At 37.8% G+C, this 21,512-nt stretch overlaps 1 protein-coding gene across 4 annotated transcripts in view; it reads right to left on the bottom strand.

Moving 5' to 3' along the window:
• Window positions 1–306: 306 nt before the first annotated feature.
• LOC114031680 (DNA-dependent protein kinase catalytic subunit-like) overlaps window positions 307–21,512 on the bottom strand; it is a 167,918-nt gene continuing 146,712 nt past the window's right edge. For 3 of the 4 annotated variants that reach the window (XM_027846827.1, XM_027846830.1, XM_027846828.1), the window contains 13 exons: window positions 19,327–19,538; window positions 17,998–18,085; window positions 17,508–17,651; window positions 15,998–16,202; window positions 14,327–14,394; window positions 11,952–12,172; window positions 11,383–11,475; window positions 7,937–8,026; window positions 4,641–4,712; window positions 4,362–4,563; window positions 3,866–4,054; window positions 3,045–3,184; window positions 307–2,178 (listed from right to left, as the gene is read on the bottom strand). In XM_027846827.1, the coding sequence (XP_027702628.1) occupies window positions 1,974–2,178; window positions 3,045–3,184; window positions 3,866–4,054; window positions 4,362–4,563; window positions 4,641–4,712; window positions 7,937–8,026; window positions 11,383–11,475; window positions 11,952–12,172; window positions 14,327–14,394; window positions 15,998–16,202; window positions 17,508–17,651; window positions 17,998–18,085; window positions 19,327–19,538 (1,929 nt within the window). In that variant the 3' untranslated portion in view covers window positions 307–1,973. The remainder of the gene's footprint in view (window positions 2,179–3,044; window positions 3,185–3,865; window positions 4,055–4,361; window positions 4,564–4,640; window positions 4,713–7,936; window positions 8,027–11,382; window positions 11,476–11,951; window positions 12,173–14,326; window positions 14,395–15,997; window positions 16,203–17,507; window positions 17,652–17,997; window positions 18,086–19,326; window positions 19,539–21,512) is intronic. The other variant, XM_027846829.1, reaches the window with a different exon arrangement.

The raw sequence follows: 21,512 nt of genomic DNA, 5'->3' as shown, positions 1-21,512 counted from the left end.
TCTTGACCGAGTTTTTTTGTTTTTTCTTTTTTTGAGTGAGGCAATCAGGGTTAAGTGACTTGCCCAGGGTCATATGGCTAGTAAGCGTCAAGTATCTGAGGCTGGATTTGACTTCAGGTCCTCCTGACTCCAGAGCTGGTGCTCTATTCACTGTACCACCTAGCTGCCCCTTGACTGAGTTTTACAATTGGTTTTTGAACACAAGGTAAGCTGCAGCTTGGGGATTTTTTTTAATGTACTCATAATTAGTTATGTCGTCATTTCCAAGCAGAAAGCTCTGATTGAAGACACTTCCATACAGTAAACTTGAAGTGACATTTCTTTTATTGATATAAAATGTAAAAAGTAGTTCACAAGTTTCAGTAATTTCACATAATGCAGACAAATCAACCTCATTCTACATTATCAGGAAACAAACATTTAAAATCGGGATTGGATGTATTCAGTTCCATTTGCATATGTGAGGGAAAAAAAATCAAAATTACAACAGCTAAAGAAAATGGAATATTTTTTGAACAGTCCAAATCAAAAGTTAGCTAAATTCTGGTCTGATTGTCTCCATGTTGCAGCAAAAAGTATCCACTGGATTATATACATAGTAGATTTTCACATACATGATCTCCCTTATTTTTCCTGAAAAGATAAAATATTTCAGCTGAATAAATGTCATTTGTTGAGAACACTCTTCACAAACTATAAATGTTTCAGTGCCATAATGGGATCCATCTGACTATACTAGAATTAACTAGTGACACAACGCGTTACTAGAGAAGTTGAATTATTCTTTCGAAACTACTTCAAAAAAAAAAAGACAACCAACCTGTATTATTCATTTTCCTTTTAATAAGCCCTAACTCTAGACTTTACAACTTCATACCTGCCAGACATGTTGTGTCCAATATTAACTTTATTATACCTACCATCATTTAAGCCCAATCTTATTTCACACCAAAGTCTAAGAATGGTTCCAAAAAATTAGTCACCATAAAAAGCATCACTGGCCTGAGGACATGTTAAGAGGAGCTGAGACTTCAGTGCTTACTAAAGAAGTGATTTTTAATTACACAATCTTGTTAATTGTAAATGAGTTCTTCATTGATCTGTAATGCTTGCAGTTTTGTGTTTGAAGTATGGAATTTCTTTAAATGTAGAGTCATTTTTAATATTTCACAAACAAGACGCTTTGTACTTTGGTATCATTTGTCAGCATACGTGGGGGTTCACTGAAGTTATCTTTGTGCTGAGGATAAGAGAGGAATGTAAATGTATATATTTAACTCAAGGCACTTTTATCTTTTCTCCTTTATGGATCAGACTGGCAGAAATTGGTCATATAGGTCAAATTTTTCTCAAAGAATTTTTTCTTTTAAGTAAATCTGCCAGAATTGGGAAGAGGAGAAAAAAAAAAAAACAACCTATAAAATGGATCCAAAATAAGACATTAGTAAGGGTCTACTATTGTTTTATTTATAAAGAAAAGTTAAAGAACAGTAATTACAAGCAGTAAATAATGTATGCTTTTGGTCTTTTTTTTTTTCCCCAAAGTCTTGCTACAGGTGGGCCATTACCTCCCATTCCTATGACCAGTTTGAATAATACATGAAAATTTCAACCTCATTAGTTGTTGGTTTGCTAAGAAACTTCCCAAGATGATGGTGGATAAAATCACAATGAATGTAGGTGGATAGCTAACTTGAGCATCTACAACATGCTTAAATGAAAAAGACCGATAGTTTTTTAAAAAGCATCTCATCTTTGGTCTTGGTGTGGGCCTATATTTTTTCTCCTGCTATAAAACGTTATTCTTACTGTTACAATGGCATTAATTTTGAATCATGACGATGAATTATATTCAATTCCACAAAACGAAGTTCAAACTAGTTTTCTTTTCTTCAGTGCTTCAGGAAGATGGGCCTATTTACTTCTAAGAACTTCACGTATTTTTCTTTGATACTTCCCTCTTCTCTCCAGAGTTACATCCAGGGCTCCCATCCTGTCCAAGTCCTGCCAAGCACATTGGGGTCTGTAGCCTGATCCACAAGACACTTGACTTGAGTCTCTTCAGAAAGCCTGTCCTCTGGTTGTTGAGCACGAATGTTGTAATCTCTATTTCCTCGAGCTACAGACACATAATACTCAAAGGCAGAGACCTTCTCGTGGCCCAGGCGTAATTCATCACTGAAATAAAAATCACATTATTTTAAACCATGTATTTGTTTCTTTCTATGGCTGTATTCCTTACTGTGCTATGATAATCTCTTCATTTCATCACTTACAGTAAATTCAACAAGCCCGATTCCATGGAATCATAGGATTTTTAGAAGGGGAAAGGACCTTAGAGATCATCTCCTTAAGCAAAAGCTACAGAGTTCATCAAGTTTTCCTCTGGTCATTTTCCTTCTTAATTCCTAAGAATAACTTTCTCCTTCCAGTTATGGAAGTAAAAAGCGGTTTTGGACACTTAGATTTGCTTGAAATCTCAGGAAAATCGTCCTTAGTGTTGGGGAGGACCTTTCAGATCATCCAGAGGTACCCTGATGGATGCACTGATCCTCTCTACAGCATCCCTAACAAAGCATCATCATCATCTAGCCTCTACTCAAATACCTAGAATCATGGAAAACTCAAGTAATCCATTCCATTTTTGGAAGGTTCTGATGATTAGAATGAAGAACTGAGAACACTGAGTCTAAATCAGCATTTCTAAATGAAAACCTAGTATCAATAAAGATAAGTATCTGAGGTTAAGATGTAACAGGAGTCGATGCTTTCAAGTTTTCTGTTTAGTTGCTATACCTTTTAGGCTTCCTTAATAAAGAGCTAAAGGAAAAAGAAAACTTTGTAGTATACAAATACAATATTCTCTTGGATGGTCAAATGACTCTTTTTTTTCATCCTTCTCCAACCCCCTTCTCCACCCTAGAAGTCTCAGATAATCTTTTAAGACTGGTTAAAAAAAAAGTTTATTTTCTTCATCTCAGCAAGGGCAATTTTGGTCATTAACACAAAATCTAACGAGTCTCATATAAGTAAGTAACACTTACCAGGTAATGACTGCAGGATTGGCTCCTGCTAACTTTCTCTTAGCATAATTTATTTTCTGTAAAGGATACCAGTTTATTTCAGTGATGTTTATTTCTCTGGTCCATGATCCTCCTTTTTTCAACATCTTTTGTTCAAAGTTCTAAGAGAGAACAACAGTGTTTTTTCCTCTACTTAGCAATTATATAATCATGACCACAGTCACACAGAACAAATTCCCAAACAAACTTCTCTAGGCAAACTGATGTCTATGCCCAATTATACTAGGCAGTGTTAAAAATGTATGCCAGTGTTTATGAATTTAACGAGATGGAGTAGATTGAAGTTATTTTTGAATATATGTTCAGTTACACATGAAGAGGTTCACTAACTTTACTTCTTTATGGCTTACAAAGAAACTCTGAGGTATACTGGGGGGGGACACAAAATACTAAGTAATAAAAATAAATATGTGATTCAGGTAAGTTCACTGTTAAATGTTTCCAACTTTTAGACATTATGTCACAGAAAGAACATCAAAAGAATTATATTTCCACCCATAGCTCAACTATGTCAGCCTTCACTGAGCTTTCCTTTCCTCCACCTTATCCAAGATGAACAACTATTTGTTGCTCTGGCTTCTGCTTAGTTTTTATATAGTTAGTTTTCAGGCAAGATGAGTCTGACATTTATCATCTACAATTTAAATATTAGTTTCAAATAACACTATACAAAGCAATAAAAATATGTAAAAGCTTTACTAAAGTTATAATCTGATGCCTCTCAGGTTTATAATTCAGCGAGGATACAGTAGAATAGAAAACTTAATATAGCCAAAACCTACCTTCCAATCTAAAGAAGGTTCCTTTACAAATACATCCATGGTGCTGATGAGAAGATCTGGATCTAAGCGAAAGGCTCTTAGAGCATGCACCATGACACTGTAGATAAGACCAGTTTCTTTCATTGGTAACATCAGATTGATAAATTGGCGAGTTAGACGAAAAGGCATCAACTCAGGGACTGGGAGAAACTAAAGAGGAGAAAAATAAAGTCACATAGAAAATAAAAAATATTTACTAAAAATCTCAAGATATAAGTTTACAACCATCCTTTAACCATTACTGCATTTATATGGTGTTTGTATAACATGAAGGAGAATGTGAACCCTGCCTTTCCTGTGAATATACTGCACAAAAAAGAGGAGGTGGAAAAATTCCAATAATCAAATTTATAGGGTCCTGCCATAACTGCTTGATAATATTAGACTGCTATGTGACAACTAAATCAACAGAAAAGAGCAGCCCAATACCATACTTTAAAGGCTCTAAAAAACATACCTGTGTAGCTGATCCAAATGCATGCCCAAAATCTATTCCAATCATGCCACCCGTCTCCATGTTGATCATAAAATTGGATAGATGCCGATCTCCTATCCCTAGGATCCAGTGGCTGATACACAACAGTGCATGAGAACTGGCAAAATGGGATCGAAGAGCCAGAAAGGCCTCAGGGGTTGTGCTCATTTTAACAAAGGCCCTCCTATGGAATTCAGAAGCAATGTCTCATTAACTAGTACAGACATATGATTTCAAAAAAGTTAGATGAAGTTTACTCACCTTAACAAATCTGCTGGTACTTTACTCTCTCGGTTTCTGAAAGATGTGGTAGCTTCAGTACGATTAGCTCGTCTGTGATTAAATGACACAAATTTATCGAAATTGAAATTCAGCACTGAAATTCTTGAAATTTAATTTTTTAAAATGTTTGCTTCAAATGAAACTCAAGTATCAAATGACTGTTTTTGGATGATCTGTTCATAATCTATTTTACTAGAGCTAGTATTTCTATAGGGCCTTAAGGTTTGCAAAGCACTTTATGAATATCTCATTTATCCTCACAACCACTCTAGGAGGTACGTGCTATTATTATCTCCATTTTACAGATAAGGAAACTGAGGCAGATAGAGGTTAAGTGACTTGCCCAGGGTTACATAGCTAGTTAAGTGTCTGAGGCCAGATTTGAATTAGTTTCAGAGTTGTAGCCACAGTGCCACCTAGCTGCCTCCACATACCACTGAAGAATTCTGATCATTTATTAGGATAAAATCACATCATCTCAATACAAAAAGAACTATGGTGAAAGTGTAACATTAACTTCTACTTGTTAGTCTACAGATACAGCAATAAATCCCAAAAGCTCATGTCCTGTGGCCTGCTTTACAGGAAAGCACTGTTTGCGCCTCTCCTTTACAGCTTCCATATTCTACACACGCGTCTTATCTTTGAGGCTCATTCAGTCAGGGCTACCTGGAGCCCCTGGGTCGGCACAGCACGGCAAGAAGAGCTGCCAATGATGCTGCCCTTCTCCCCCCTCCCCTGACTGGTCACCCTGACCGGGCTTCAGGAAGTATTAGCCATGCAGGAGTTCTTCCTCCAACCCTCCCTCAAAGACCCCTTCTTCCCTTTTCTTGATCTTGGCTAGCCATCAGTGTCTATGACATCCCCGTCTCTTTGGGGATACCAAAAAATCCCTACTACACTCTGATTCTTTGGCTGGCCCATCCCCCTCCAGAGCCGCAGGTTAGGACCCTCAATCCTTCTCACTCAGGGCCAAGGAGACATCAATCAATCAGTAAACACTGAGTACCCACTATGGGCCAAGACCGTTCACCGCTTCCGTAAGCCACGATTCATCAACTACAATCCTTCTGGTAAGACAGAGGATACCTGTCCTTATCATCTGTCCTGCCACTGTGTCCTAAAGTCCTCTGGGCCTCACCATCTGCCCTGGGGCACCCCGAGGCATTGCGAACTGCCCTGTCCACACATTCACAGGGTTTCCTGGCCTTTCCATTTGCCCTGAATCTGAACCCTTCTAGATGTGTTTTCTCCCCAACTACAGTGTTAACTCAAGAGCAGAAACTGCTTTATTATTTGTATCCCTGTACTTAGTCATAGTAAGCACTCAATACTTATCCATTCAATCATTCATTCCCATAAGGGAAGAAAATAGCACGGTGGTTTTCACACAGGTATAAAGGTAGGGACAGGATATCTGTGTTTTCACTGGTATAGGAAACTCTGAGGTAAGGATACTCCCTCTCCTCTATTAATTCATGTTGGTAACTGATTTCTGCAATTAATAGTCTTAGAGAATTGCCTAAAGCATAGACAGGTTAAATGACTTGCCCAGGGACTCTCAGTCAGTGTGTACCACAGGCAGAACTTGAAGCCAGGTGTCCCTGGCTCCAAGGCCAAGTCTCTAATTCAATATGCTGTACTACCTCTGCTTTTCACATAACAGATGCTTAATTAAAATTTTTTTTAACTTGAATTAATGAATATCATTTAAGAAAAAACACAAAAAAACAATACTACCACTACAACATACTGTATTCAAGAAAAAAAATGTAAAGCATATTAATTTAGAAATATGAGCATCAAAAAACACAATTAAGAACCTAACTTCTTTCATTAAAATATATTACACTTAATAGTAACTAAAATTTTCCTAGAAATAGAAAGAAGCAATAATAATAATAATATGTAACAGTAATTTACATTTTACACAGCATTTGAAGACTTACAAAACACAATGCTTTCCTTACCACAACTCTGTGAGGTATACAATATGGAACTTGGCACTCACTTCTCAACTGCCACCTGCAGGCAGGAGAGCTGAATTTTGCAATGCAAATTTACAGAAATCTGTCTATACTGTCTCCGAAGTTACACAAGACCCCTAAGTTGTCAAATCCAACGGCCTTTTCTCAGCCCTCCTCCTTGCGGACCTCTCTTCAACAAGAGATGCGGCTGACCACCTCCTCTTCCTGTGTCTTCTCTCCTCTCTGGGTTTCTGTGACAGCTGTCTCTTGGGTCTTTTTCTTCCTGTTGGACCAGTCCTTTCTGATCCCCTTTGCAGGATCGCCATCGATATCATGCCTGACTGTGTGTGTCCACTAAGGCTCTATCCTGGACCCTCTTCTCTTTTCTTTCCCTCCTCTCTCGCTTGGTGACCTCATCAGTTTCCATGGGTTCACCTAACATCTCTAATGTAGATAACACTTAAATATATAAATCGAGCCTTGTTTTTTTTTTTTTTCTCCTGAGCTCTGGTATCCAGTCGTTTACTCAACCTTTCAAATTCCAAACTTCAACAGCAGATTCAAACAGTCTCCCAAGTTTGCAGACTTCCTTGACTCCTCTCTCTCTCTCATCCTATGTTTCCAATCAGCTGCCAAATCTTCCTACTCCACTCCCATGGCTACCAACATAGTGTGGGCTCTCCTCACCTCTCACCTGGACTTCTGCAAGAATTCTCACTACCTTAAGACTTTCTCTATTCCAATCCATCTTCCAGAGCTGTCAATGTGATTTTCCTAAAACACAGACCTGACCTTTCTAATTCATTGAACTCTGATGGTTCCCTAATACCTTTAGGATCAAATACAAATTCCTCTATTTGGCGTTTAAATCCCTTCACCACCTGATTCCAATCTATTGTTCAAGCTTTATTCCACTCTGCTCCCTTTCACATACTCTCTGGTCCAGCCATGCTGGCCTTGCTGTTTTCTCTCCTATAACATGCTCTCTCTCATTTCGGTGCTTCTACCAGCCGTTGCCTAAGTGTGCAGCACACTCTCCTTGTTTCTATCTCTTAGAATTCCTTATTTTCTTCAAGATCCAGCTCTTTCTACATGAAACCTTCCATGACACCTCCTAGCCACCAGCACCCTCCCTGCAAAATCACCTTGCACTTACTTTGTAGATATGTGTATTAACACAGACACATACTGGGTATGGAATGTAATCTTCTTGAGATAAGGAAGTATCTAATTTTTAATCTCTGTATCTTTAGTACCAGGCTTGGTACATACTTGTTAATTAATTAGCCATTTATAGAACACACTTACCTGTACATTAACATATAGGCACTAATATCTTGTTTTCCAGTCATTTTTGCTAGCCAGGTACCATATTCAAAATGTGGGGCTTTGGGTCCACTAACAATAGAAATTAAAAACAGAATTCAAAAATCAGTTTCTCTTTAGGATCATATGATTTCAGAATATGCCCCACCCTGACAATTTCATATATAGTTTGGTGTCATTCTCAGTAGAAGAGTGTGGGAAAAAAATTAAGCTTCTGTTATATTATGTTACAGAACGTTAGCCTCTTATTCTGGATAGCGGATATGAAATTTAATTTATATACTGTCTTTCATTGGCAAAAAACTCTTAAAAAACTTTAACTCTATCCTGCTGTCTAAACACACAGCCATAAAACGAAAAACAATCTGACACAATAATTTTCTGCTTAATACAAATCTAATATAATTGTACTGTATTACAATCACACCTCACTCAGCCCAGGTCTCCCCAGACTACTTTTCCACCTCCTGGAAGTGGCCTGGCCATACCTCCACCCCGCAGCTTCCTCCTCTCACTGGTGAAGTTCCTTTCCAGACCTCGACTGGACGATGTCCCCATGCTAGACATGCTCACCTCAAACCTGGTTCAGCTCCCAGAACACGCCCCCTCTTCTTTAGCTCCATTTGATGGGCTGTCTTTTCCCATTAGAATATGAGCTTCTTGATGTCAGGGGATAGCTTATATTTGCCTTTATCTGTATTCCCAGCACTTAAAGTATCTGGCATATTAAAAGTGTTTAATAAATATTTTATCTAGCTAGCAACTTAGACCAGGGATAATTTAACCCTCTAAACTTTAAAAGAAAATGTCTATTGATCAAGCCATACTGATAAATGTACAGTATTATACCATATTCTGATGTTTTAAGTGGATGAGTAAGGTATCATATTGCTATTTAAAAAAAAAAAGACTGGGTCTTTCTAACAGGCTGGAAGGATTGAGACTACTTGCAGGCCTATAGCTGTTTCCAACCTCAGTTGGTTTGCCCCTCACTGCTGGGAGCTCACCACATTCATGCCAAACTTAGTGTAGATAACCCAATCAGCAAAGCCCACTGTGGCTCAGAACTCTTGAGCTCAACAGAGCTCAGCAGCCTCCCCTTTCCTGGTAGCTGACACTACAGATGTGCAGTATCATGCTCCTCCACACTGCCATTTTTAAAACACACGTAAACACTTAGGGGGTAGGGGGAGAGGTTGGTTCAGCCTATTTTCCCCCTGTTTAAAATATTATCCTTTCTCCTCATTTATAGACACATCAAAGCCCAAATTAAAACAAGACTGAATTATTTTAAAATAAAAATTGCTGCTCAAGAATTGGAATTTAAAATGCTGTCCTCACTGTTATCTGTGAGAACATGTGAAATGCTTGGCCCACTGGGAAATATACAGAATTGTACAGGTTCAGCCAACTTCGGTTGCTGCTATAAAGACTAATCATTTTTTCCTACAAATGTACAAAAGTGTTAACTTACTGTAAGGGAAGTTAGTATTTCAAACATTTATGATAGAAAAGGAAATAAGCATTTATTAAGCGTTTATTATGCAGCAGACACTGTGCTAAGCACTTTACATTTGTTATCTCATTTGATACATTTATGGTATATTTCCTGTGACTCATTACTGTAAGTCAGTTTCTAAATTGACCTTTTGATTCAAGCCTCCTTTCTGCTTGTTCCTACAAGTAAAAAAAAAATCTTTAGCTTGTAAAACTGGTAAGAATGTCACTTAAAACTGACTGAAAGTCTCTTTTTCAAACAGGTAAGATAGCCCTAGTATACTGTATTCATTTCCATGAATGCCTACAGCTGCCTGTTGCGGCTCCATATTGTGATTCCATTTTATGAATGGAGGTGTGGAGGCAAGAAGATGTTGACTAATTGGTGTCTCACAAGTCAACACGTCAGTCAGACAAACTCAGAATTCTTGGCTTTAGCAGACAGATTTTCAACACCTTGAGGGACTGAGTTTTTCTCTTCTAGAGAAGACAATTCAATTACTTAAAGGGAAACACTTAAAGAGAAACACTGATTGTCTTTCTCCAGTAAGGTAATCCTGGCTAATAATGATGTTGCCCAGAAGGAAAAGCTTTACCATACTCTACCTACTTTTACTTGAATAATTCCTGATGGAAGATAATCAAGCCTTAATCATCCCCAGAAAAAAATGATGTTGCTATTGATAGAAACAGGAACTCACCCAAGCTCAAGTCTTCAGTGTAATTTTTTGGTCCTCTCTTATATGCTATAGAGTCACTAAGGCCTGCTAATTCTTCTGCCAAAACGACTCTTGTTCTTTGTTTTCAAAGGACACAAAACCCTGCTTCAGACCCTCATTTTTTCATGCCTGTGCTGCTATAGCAGACTCCAAACTGGTCTCCCAGCCTCTACTCTTTCTCCCTCTTGTCCAATACATCACTGCTTCAAAACTCGTACTCCCTGCTTATAAACTCTCACAAACTCTTCCTTTTAAGGTTAATCACCTTCATAAACCCTCTGGAAAAATAGGATGCATCATTATTTCTTGCAAAAACAAAACACCCCTTCTACCTCCATGCTTTTATTCACACTTCTCCCTCTCTTAGAGAAATTACCCTTCCCACATCTTATTTCTTTACCTATTCAAATCCTATTTTATCCAACCTAAATTCTTTACACTGGACTTCAAATCTGTGAAAAATGCCAAGATAATTTTCATCATATGTTAATAACAACTGTCGACACTGTTCTTCTACTTTATAGAAAGCTAAGTCACATGACTTAAGACTCAGAAAGGGTCAAATGTATGTAATTCAGAACCTAAGTCTTTGACCTGTGACATGGTTCACTGGCTCAAATGACTAATCTGTGACATCACAGATGGAATTAGTGACTGTTTTCAAATTCTTTCAATGCTTTTGCGCATTCATAGGCCGTATCTGGAAATGCCCCATTTTCTCTTATGGCACGAAGAACAAACAATTACTCTATGCTAAGAGCTAAACAAAGAATTAGTTATTGTTCTTCCCTCTTTTCCCTGCCTTAACTGATCCTAGTCAATGTGAACATCCTGAAACAAACACACAATCTCCACAAGGTCATAGGAAATAGGAATACCCTCATCTGTATTTCTTTTGCTTGAGTAAAAGGTTTACATTTGTTTCAGAAGTACAATAAAATAAGAGTGTCATCTCATAATGAAGCAGAAAAGAACAATGGACAATGAAAGTACCTCATGACAATATCGGAGAAGTGGAGGAACAGAAGACAGGTTTTTCTTTTTTTAAAGGAAACAATACCTCAATTGATAGTGGCTCAGATTAAGAAAGGAATCTGTAAATTCAGTTTATGAAAAAAATCTAGCCTTTTTAGACAAATTAAATTTTAAGCTTTCACACATACCTAAGGATTTAAGTCCCAAATCTTCAGAGCAAGTAAAACCCTGTATTACCTTTCATAAGCAGCTTTCTCCTCTTCAGACATATTGCTTAAAAGAAGCTCCTTTAATGTACAGGTGTTTTCTATCCATTCAATCAATCCTAATCTGAAATAAAAATTCAAGGTATGAATAAAACTCCAATTTAAAAAGTAACAAATCAACAGATGTACACGTACATTTAGATACAAACAGTTTTTGTTTTTTCCTCTGGATCAGTGGTTCCCATTTAGTGGTACATGAGTCTATTGGGCGTTTGTGACAATTGTTCAAAGGGTTTGTGCTAAAAATTTCATCTAGAGGCTAGGTAAATAAATCCAATGGATTTAAGCAAGATAGAAATTCATGTGACCTGGCTACCCACCTTTTCTGAGATAAAAGTCAAATCCCCTGCTTTTTTCAAGTAGTCCAGTGTCCCTCCATTTTCCTGTCATATTTACAAGCCTGAGAGGTCAGGTGTCCAACCATCCAAGAGAATGAAGGGAGGACAACTCATCAGTCAGACTTTCTCATGAAAGGATTTTTCTTCTTACTATTTCAAAACTGGCCATTTTTCAGACTTACAAACCTCATGGAATTCCTACCTGGTGGTCATGGGGATGACGTGGTAAGTTTTTAACCGCATGTTCCGTTGGCTACAAGCAGCATCTCGTGAAAGGATGATATTCATGACCTCAAAAAGTTGCTCGATACGCTGATCCTGTCTCAAATCCTCCCCTCCCTTCACGAGGAAAGGATATTCTTTCTCATCATTGCCTCGAATGGTGATACGTTTGGGCTTTCTGATGGATGTCATGACTTTTACCTTAGAAAAATATTTAGATGTTTTAGATGGAGCTTCAAAGGGTGAGTACGAATTGGGCCACTAACAGAGCCAGGAAACCTCAGGCTTATTACTGGGTATTATTCTGTGGAATCTTGATCTCATTCAGTTCCACAATTAGTCTACCCACACAGTCATGACACACAGAGACAGGTTTTAGTCTGATTTAAGGAGAGACTTTCTAACATTCAATGCTATCCAAAGTGCAATGGGATGCCACAGGAACACCCTTGGGGGACCTTTGTTGGGGACACTGAAAAAGTCATTCCTGTTTAGGGATGCACTCGACCAGAATGGCCTCTGAGATCCCTTCCAAATCCAAGATTCTTTGGTTCCCATTCTGAAACAAGAGTCTTCATTTGACTAGAATATTTCTAGATGGATCATGCATGACTTTATAGAGGAAGTGACACCTGAACTGAGTTTTAACAGATGGAGATGATTGTAGCATAATGGGAGCAGGAGTTGGGAGTAATCCATTCAAAGCACAGGAGCTAGCATGAGAAAAGGCTCAGAGACAAGAGAGGACAGGATGCAAAGGGAAGACTCTCTTCACTTCGGCTGGAGAACCAGAGTACGTGAAAGGGCTGTGAAATAAAGCTAAAAAGGTAGGTTGAAGCTAGATTGTTAAGAGCCTTAAATATAATGGTGAGGAGTGAATATTTTATTTGGTATCCAATAAAGAGCCATGGAAGATTTCTGAGAAAAGAAATGGCATAAAAGTGATGCATTAGGAAAATTGGGTTAATATCTACATGAATATTAGCCTGGAAGCACAAAGAACAGGTAGGAGGTCATTACAATTGGCTAGGCAAGAAATAAAGAACTGGGAGGCTCACAGTAAGACTGTAAATAAGGGGAGAGAGAAGGAGTCATTTCCAACATAGTACTGAATACTGCCTGGATAGAAGGAAAGTCACAGATGACACTCAGGTTTCAAATTTGATTGACTGGGAGGATGAGAGTATTTTCAACAGAAACAGAAAAGGGAACGGGGGCTGCAGCAGATTTGGAAAGCTAAGTTTAGTCTGGGATGGACTTAACTTAAGGGGCAGCTGGATAACGATGTGGCGCTATCCAGCAAATGGCCAGAAATGTGAGACTGGAGCCCCAGGAGGAGACCAGAACTAGAGACGATAAACTTGGGGGTCAGCTATAAAGAACTAGTAATTGAATCCACAGGAAATGAGCTTGCCAAAGGAGAAAAGGAGCAAGGGGAGTGCCCTGCATGATATTCATAATATTGCCCAAACATAGTACTCCACTCCCAATCTCTGTGCCCTGGCTTTGACTGTCCCCTATACATAAAACACACTTTCACCTCATTTCTGCTTTTTTAGACTCCCTAATTTCTTTCAAAATTCAGCTCATGTACTCCCCTCGACAGCAAACCTTTCCTGCCCACCCTGCCCCTGCTGATCACTTTGTGTCTGTGCATATGAACATGCTATCTCTCTCAATAGAATGTAAGCTCCTTCAGGGTAATGGCTGTTTCACTTTTGTCTTTGTATCTTGGTGCCTAGAACAGTGCGTGGCACAGAGCTGGTGCTTAAATATTTGCTAATTACTAGCTGTGCACTCTTGGATAACTAACTTTCAATACAATGCAATAAACATTTATTAGGTACCTACTATGTGAAAAACACTGTGCTAGGTGCTAAGGACAAAAACATTAAAACCAGTTTTTAACCTTTCTGAGGCTTTAATTCATCTGTAAAATGCAGATAATACTACCACCTTGACTACCTTTTATAGTTGTTGTAAGGATGAAGGTGTCAGAATGGACAGAGTGTTGGGCTGGGAATTAGGAAAATCTGAGTTCATAGCCTGCCTCAGATGCTTACTGGTTGTGTGACCCTGAGCAAGTCACTTAACTTCCCCCTGCTTCAGTTTCCTCATCTATAAAATGGGGATAATAATTACATCTATCTCATAGAGTGGTTTAGGATCAAATGAGATAAGATATATACAGCATCTTATAAATATTAAAATGTTACATAAATGCTATTATAAAATTAAATATATTTTAAAGTTTTTTTAAACTGTAAACACATATCACTTTTCCACACAAGAGAGGATCTCCTATCACATAGCAAAAATCTTATATAAAGAAAAATAAAATGTGTGCCACCTTACCCGTTCATCAAATCCAGTTATTTTTGCATGATATTCTGGTAATGGCTTCCCTTTGCCATCATACTGACCTAAAAAGAACAAAAGGTGAAAGAATGGATTGCTGAAAACAAATTCTTACAAATAGTGCTGTATTTTTAAAATGTATTTGTTTAAATAGGAGATCTAATACAGCATCCATGTTATACATGTAAAAAAGTATGAAAATTCATAAAGAAAATAGGAATCAGTTTTCTCTTAATAGCAAAAAGTATGCAATATTAGCTTTTGGAATTCCGTTTAACTGCTTGTATGGAATATATGGCATACCAATATAAAACAAATCGCAGTAGTTTAAAATGCTGTTGTTCTGAGGAGACGGCATTAGACTGGGAGTTAAGCTGCTTCAATTTTACTGATGGCTGAATTACCACTGCCTAAAAACACAAAAGTGAATGCAATTTCAGAGATGTCTTCTTCTGGCCACTTGAGAGCAGAGATTGGTTCCTTCTTGGTGTTTGTATCCCTAGCACCTAGCACAGTTTTCAGCACATGGCAGACTTACTAAATGCCTCCTGAATGACCAAAGCACAGTGACTGGCTAGACAGAAATCTTCCGTCATTATTCACTCCTGTTATGTAGATTCATTCACAAATCTAACCTAGAAAACCCATGCCATATTAAAAAATGGCCAGGGAGGTAGGGTCATCATTCAGCTAATCTTCAGTCTGTCTACAGCTGTCATCACAAGGATACATAGTTTGGGTTGTAATACCAATGCACATTCCAATGAAATAAGTTAACTTTATTTGTATCCATTTTTCATCTAACCTAAAATAATAACATACACATTCCCTCCATTAATGTATAAAGTGTTATCAGTTTCATATTTCTGAAGCAATTATCATGTAAGTGCCAAGTGACTTTAAATATTGCACTTATTTATTATTAAAATTAGAAATACCAGCAAAATGTAACTTCCACACTTCACTGGATCTATTATCTCCCTGATGTATAGGTAATAAATAAAAGCAACTCTGAAAAACTCAAGAACTTTGATCAATGCAGTGGCCAGTCATGATTCCAAAAGATCAGTGATGAAGCATGGTATCCAGCCTCCTGATAGAGGAGTGATGGACTCAAGAAGCAGAAGATGACATACATTTTCAGACAACCAGTGTGAGGATTTGTTTTTCCTAATACTGCTTTTACAAGAGTTTTGACTTTCTTTCTTTTTTTTTTTTGAGGGGGGTCAGACATGTTAAGGATGGGAGTGAAGAGGGAAAGGACAGGGTAGGAGAGGGAGGAAGGGCAGTGAAGACTTTTTTTTTTAATGCAAAGATGGGAACAAAAGGAAGGCCAGAAGGAATCACAGACAGGACAGCTTTGAAAGTTATGTACTTAATTTATCATATATTTTTAAATAAAAGTAAGTTTTATATAATAGGGATTTGCACTTTCACATATAATCCTCTTATTCTACTCTGCTATGTCTATGAAAATGCTACTTAAGGTCAGGATTTTTAAAAAAAAGGAAACAAAACTTTAAAACAACAAAAACAAAGGGAACTAAAAATTGCTTCTATTCAGGCAGCACAGAAATTCAGTTCACTTTAACACACACTTACGATCTTAATACATATAGGGAATTAATATGTGTATCCAGCACCTAAAAAACAGAATAGTTAACCTACCAGGAACCTCTAGCTCATTCCTCAAGAATTCTACTTTGAAGTTGCTCATCCAGGGTGAGCATTCTTTAAGATTCCCAGGGGGTCTGGAGTCTTCCTTCATTTTATCAAGTAAAGCCGTAGCAATGCTGTTGAAGTCACTGAATTTCATAACTAGTATCTTTGAACCTCTTTTTCCAAAGTATTTGTCAAACTCTTTTCCATAGGTCTGAAAATAAAAATTTACCTTAAACATTAATGTTCAATTCAAGGCTGGAAAAAATGCCACAGATAATTAGTTGTATTATACACATTTTCAATATAATAATAACATTCTTACAATTACCCATAATCACCTTCCACCTCTTAGAATCCCTAGTTCCCTTCAAAATTCATTTCAAGTAGACTCTACTCCATTAGAATTTTTCTGATGCCCTCCCTCTTGCTGCTAGTATTTCTCCCAATACTATCTGGTATTTGCATGTGTGTGTATCCACACATCAGACTATACTTGACTTTTCTTTCCTATGTCATACACATACATGCATGCATATAAACATATGTATATATGCACATACACATCTATACACATACATGTGTGTATATTCTATAAATGTATATAAATATGTATGATATAGGAAAGAAATTCAGGCATAGTCTGACATGCTCTCCACATTTTGGGAGATTGTATGTCAAAGGATTGAAAGGAATGATAAGGAGGGCTCCCACGTACTAAAATTATGCAGATATTTTCCAGTACGGATAGCAAGATCTAAAAAAATGATTTCTGAGCACAGAATGGGAAATAATTACAATGAGGAGAAAAGAGCCGGAAGAGGCTGACGAGGATGCACAGAGCACTTACTGACCAACTCAGATTTTCCAAAGCCAAACAGGAAAGAGAGAAGGGCAGGAAAGGAATTCATAATAAATTCAAAAGTGTGACATCTCAAAATAAACTAGGGCTAATGAGAAAAGTGAGAGAAAAGAAAAAGGGTTTGTTTGGTTTTTTGTTTTATTTTTATTTATTTGAAGGCAAAGAGAAGGATCAAAAAAGAGACTGCGTAATGGCTGGGTAGATGGCATGATGATAATTAATGAGAATTTGTGTGCAAGTATTATTATCTTTACTTTAAAAACAAGGAAACTGAGGCCCAGAGATTTTAAGAGACTTGTCCATGGTCAAACAGCGAGAGGTGGAGCCAATATTCAACCAGAAGTCTGGTGACATCAAGTCTAAAGCTCTTCCCACAGCACTACCCTGCCTCCTAAATCACATATAACTATGGAGTTGAGAAACCAAACTTGGGATACAGAAGGCAAATGATAGCTTTGTGGTACTTCCTAACAATCAACCTATAACATATGCCATCCCATATAATAAAAGAAAACAACAGAAATGAACATGTGCTGAAGAAAGAATCTAACGTGAAGGAAATCTGGGAAGTTGACAGACTTAATTTTTAGCTTAAATTATCATTGAGAATCTCATAAAAAGATATATCATTGAATTGAATGAACTTTACATACGTACCTGAATAAACTTCTTTCTAAAGGCCCCAAGGCCAGGAACCCCTGGGTTTCCTAAGATTGCATACATTTCTTCATACATTTTTTCAAGTTTTTTTTTATTTACAGGGGTTTGCATCAATTCACTTCTGACATTATCAACCCAGTCCTATATGGAAAAAAGAAGTAGAGGGAGGAGAAATACTAAATTATAAAGCACACATTTTACTTGATTTCTCTTGTTTTGAGTCTATGTTCTACAATAGCTATAAACAGGATCACATATAATAATAACAATAATAACCATATGCTTAATGGCACTGAAGAAATGGTTATAGAACACTCTAAAAAGTTACAAAATTAGGAGGAAGGAGGAAGAAAAGTGGGCACTTACAACTACCTCACTGGTTCTGGGCATCCTTGAGTGAAGTAATACCTTACTCTCCCTACACCACCCCCAATGTATGCAACTCAGCTGGGCAGCCACAATACATACTACTATTGTTTCTTTTTACCTTAAAGAGTAATTCAGGATTAGAGAGCTGCTCTAAGGCATTAATAAAATCTTGAACCACTCCTCCTTGATCCAATTTACTTTTTATCCTATGAAAGAAGAAATTGCCAAGTTTAGGAAGGTAAGTGTCCTCTCAGGATCAGTCTATTTGCTGTAAACATCAGATTCTTGTTTTCAATCTAACAATGTTACACTACAGGAGAGAATAAAGCAAAATATTTTCTGTAACAGCAGAAAAATGTACAAGGTTCTTCTTTAGCCAAAATTTACCTTAGCATTTTGGTTTCTGGAAGCTAAAAACTGAGATCTTCTTGAAAATTGATTGTGGCTTCTTCTGATCTATGCAATTTGGTATTTATAATTTGTCTCTAAATTTGTACTGTGAAAAAAATCACCCTCATTAGCAATTTCCACCCCCCCTCCCCTTTTTAAAAATAACTTGTTTTTGGTTGTTCAGAAGAAAAGACTGTGAGGTGGGCAGGTAGTAGGCAGGAGCAGATGGTGCTCCAGCCCAGCCACGCACAACATCCTTACTCTGCATATATCCCCTTCTTTTTTTTTTAAACACTGTCACCGTCCTGGTTCAGCCCCAATCACCTCACACCTGTGGTGTCACAAAAGCCTGCTGGTTAGTCCGGCTCCCTCAAGGCTCTTCCCAGGCCAGTCAACCCTCTACTCGGTGGCCCAACTCTTCATCCTCTAGTCTTCTTTTAAAATTACAAGTAATCAAATAAGTCACCTGGTGATAAAAAGCTTAACTCTCAGGAGCTAAAATATGATGGAGTTTAAAAAAGTAACTTAGTGATAAAATAACTACTGTTAGCAGCTCAACTGGCTTCCTTCAGAGACAGACAGAAGGAAGAATACTGAAGCTTCACGCTGATAAGCTGCTGAGAGGCCTTTCCGCTGAATGTGAACGGTTTCAGGTACTAACTTCAAAAACGACCCCATCTAATCTGTCTTATCCACAATATGACTATCAAGGACTTGGGATGAAATGCCATAATTTGGGAAGAATCTGGAGAGACTAAAGGAGAAATTTTAAGGTATGGGAGGAGAGGAGACTCTTTTAGATAAAGGAGAGAAACCACACAAGAAAAATCATCTCTGGCATGGAAAAATTCAATAGTTCTCTATTAATCTGACATTGTGCATTCTGCAGCAGGCTGTGCAATATTCTTGGTCACCTAAATTTTCTACATGCTACTTTTATTACATCAATTGCACAGCAAACAACATTTTGTAAACAGGATAAGATTTGTTTATTTTACCAAGCCCGTTATCTTTAACTGTCTCTAGGATTTTATCAGAAAATTATTTGTTACATCACCTTGACACAAACTCCTTCTCCTTGTGACCAGCAGAAGTATCTTTAAAGGAATAGTTTTCACTGCTTATCATAAAAGGATAGACGATAGCCTGAGGATAGTTATCAGCAATCTCTGCTACGGTGTGCTGCACGGCCACTGCTTCTTCTTTATCGAGCAAGGCCATCATTTGGCTGATCCAACCAATGAACTGCCAGCAGGGAATGGATGGCATCTAAAACACACACAAAGCTGATACTAAAATAATTTCTGTAATAATCTTGGGAAACAACAAAATATAACCCTTCACTATTTTAATACTTATCTTTAAGGAAAGCAAGTTTCTATTTCTCCACTGAAACCACATTAATATGCTATTTGTTTAAATGTTGATGACAACAAAAACAATATTCTGTTTTTAATAATAATAATAACAAACATTTATATGGCGCTTGTCTGCAAACGCAACAGAGAGGGTGCCAAAAAATGTTTGAAAATATTCAAACCTTCAACTCAAAAAAAATCATCATACAGAAATATTAAATGTCAACATAGTATTGTGTACTTATTTCAATACTCAAAGAATTTACTTCATCAGGGTAGAATAGTATTCTTTCTAATGATACACATTACAATTCTTGTATGTACTAGTAGACTTTAAGAATTGCTGTTAACATTGTACATACTAACAGCAATATTGTTTGAAGAATAATTATAAATGACTAGGCTATAAATATTCAAATCAACTACAAAGGCCCATGAAGGAAGATGCTATCCACCCCCAGAGAAAGAACTGATAAACAGAAGTATGCATAATATAGTTACACACACACACACACACACACACACACACACACACACACACACACCCCCCAACCATACTGTATCAGATGGTAGCCTTCTCTAGTGGTGGGGGGAGTTCAGAACTTAAAATGTAACAAAAAATAAATTAAATTAATTTTTTAAAAAAATTGCTGTGGGGGGGCAGCTAGGTGGCACAGTGGATAGAACACCAGCCCTAGATTCAGGAGGACCCAAGTTCAAATCCGGCCTCAGACACATAACACTCAGTAGCTGTGTGACCCTGGGCAAATCACTTAACCCCCACTGCCCAACCAAAAAACAAAAACAAACAAACAAACAAACAAAAATTGCTGTGGCTAAAAAAATTCATCACCCTACGGCCAACTTGGTGAGCATAGGCTGGTCTCTAAATGGCAGATATGCAATCCATTATCATGCCCATACTCCCAGGCTTTCAAGGACCCATTAGAGCTCCTATTCTGCTGAAAATGCCTCTGAAAACTCAGGGTCACTTCTATGCCATGAAGAGGCAACAGAGCAGGGCTTTAATGGAGGAGACTGTGCTCCTGAAATACACCTCTTTAAAGATCACAGCTACAGATCTGTTTCAGAATTCAATGTGTAAGCCTCGTGTTTTCCAATGAAAGATACATATAATCATAGAATTTTAGAACTGAAGAGTAACTAGCTCATATAGTAAGCCCTATAATTTCACAGATAATAAAACTAAGGGCCAGAGAGGTAAAGACACTTGCCAAAATTTAAGAACGTTACTAGCTAGTGACAAAGCTAGGTCTCGGACCAAGGACTCCTAACCTTCTAGCCAATGCTCTCCTTCCACTATATGGTATTGGCCCTTCTCTACTATAACAGTAAAACCTTTATGAAATTACCACCTAAAACTCAATATATGAGGGCAGATTTTATTTATGCAAACTGTTTTCTTCTCCTTGCTTTGTCAGCTTACTGGTCATTAGCATTTTCCTCAGATCCAAAGCAAAGCAAGGAATAAAAGATGTAACTCAGATTCATCAAGTTTAGAAGACATTGGTGAATTCCCCAGTTCCTACCAGAGCCCGCCCTACATTGCTGATACTGTACATGACACACTTCAACTATGTGCAGCTACACCCCTCAAATTCTCTCCCACTGCAGGACATGACTTGTACTCCTGAACTGACTGTCCACGCTGTTCTTCAGAAGACAGAGCAAGGAGGAGGAAATAAGGTGGAAAAGACCTAGGACCACTAGTGTGGTCTTTGATGGAGAAATCCTCTCTCTGTGTTCCCTGCAGTTGAACATAACTGACAGGCAAACAGATATAAAAAATGGTCATGGTGGTAGCAACAGTAGCCTCTGAACCATGCCTCCCTGCCAAAGGACCTCTGCCACTAACTGGCAGTCA

This window comes from Vombatus ursinus, unplaced genomic scaffold (assembly GCF_900497805.2).
Source record: "Vombatus ursinus unplaced genomic scaffold, bare-nosed wombat genome assembly UNPS02015255.1, whole genome shotgun sequence".
NCBI classification, from domain to species: domain Eukaryota; kingdom Metazoa; phylum Chordata; class Mammalia; order Diprotodontia; family Vombatidae; genus Vombatus; species Vombatus ursinus.
This window is presented reverse-complemented; position numbering and strand designations above follow the sequence as displayed.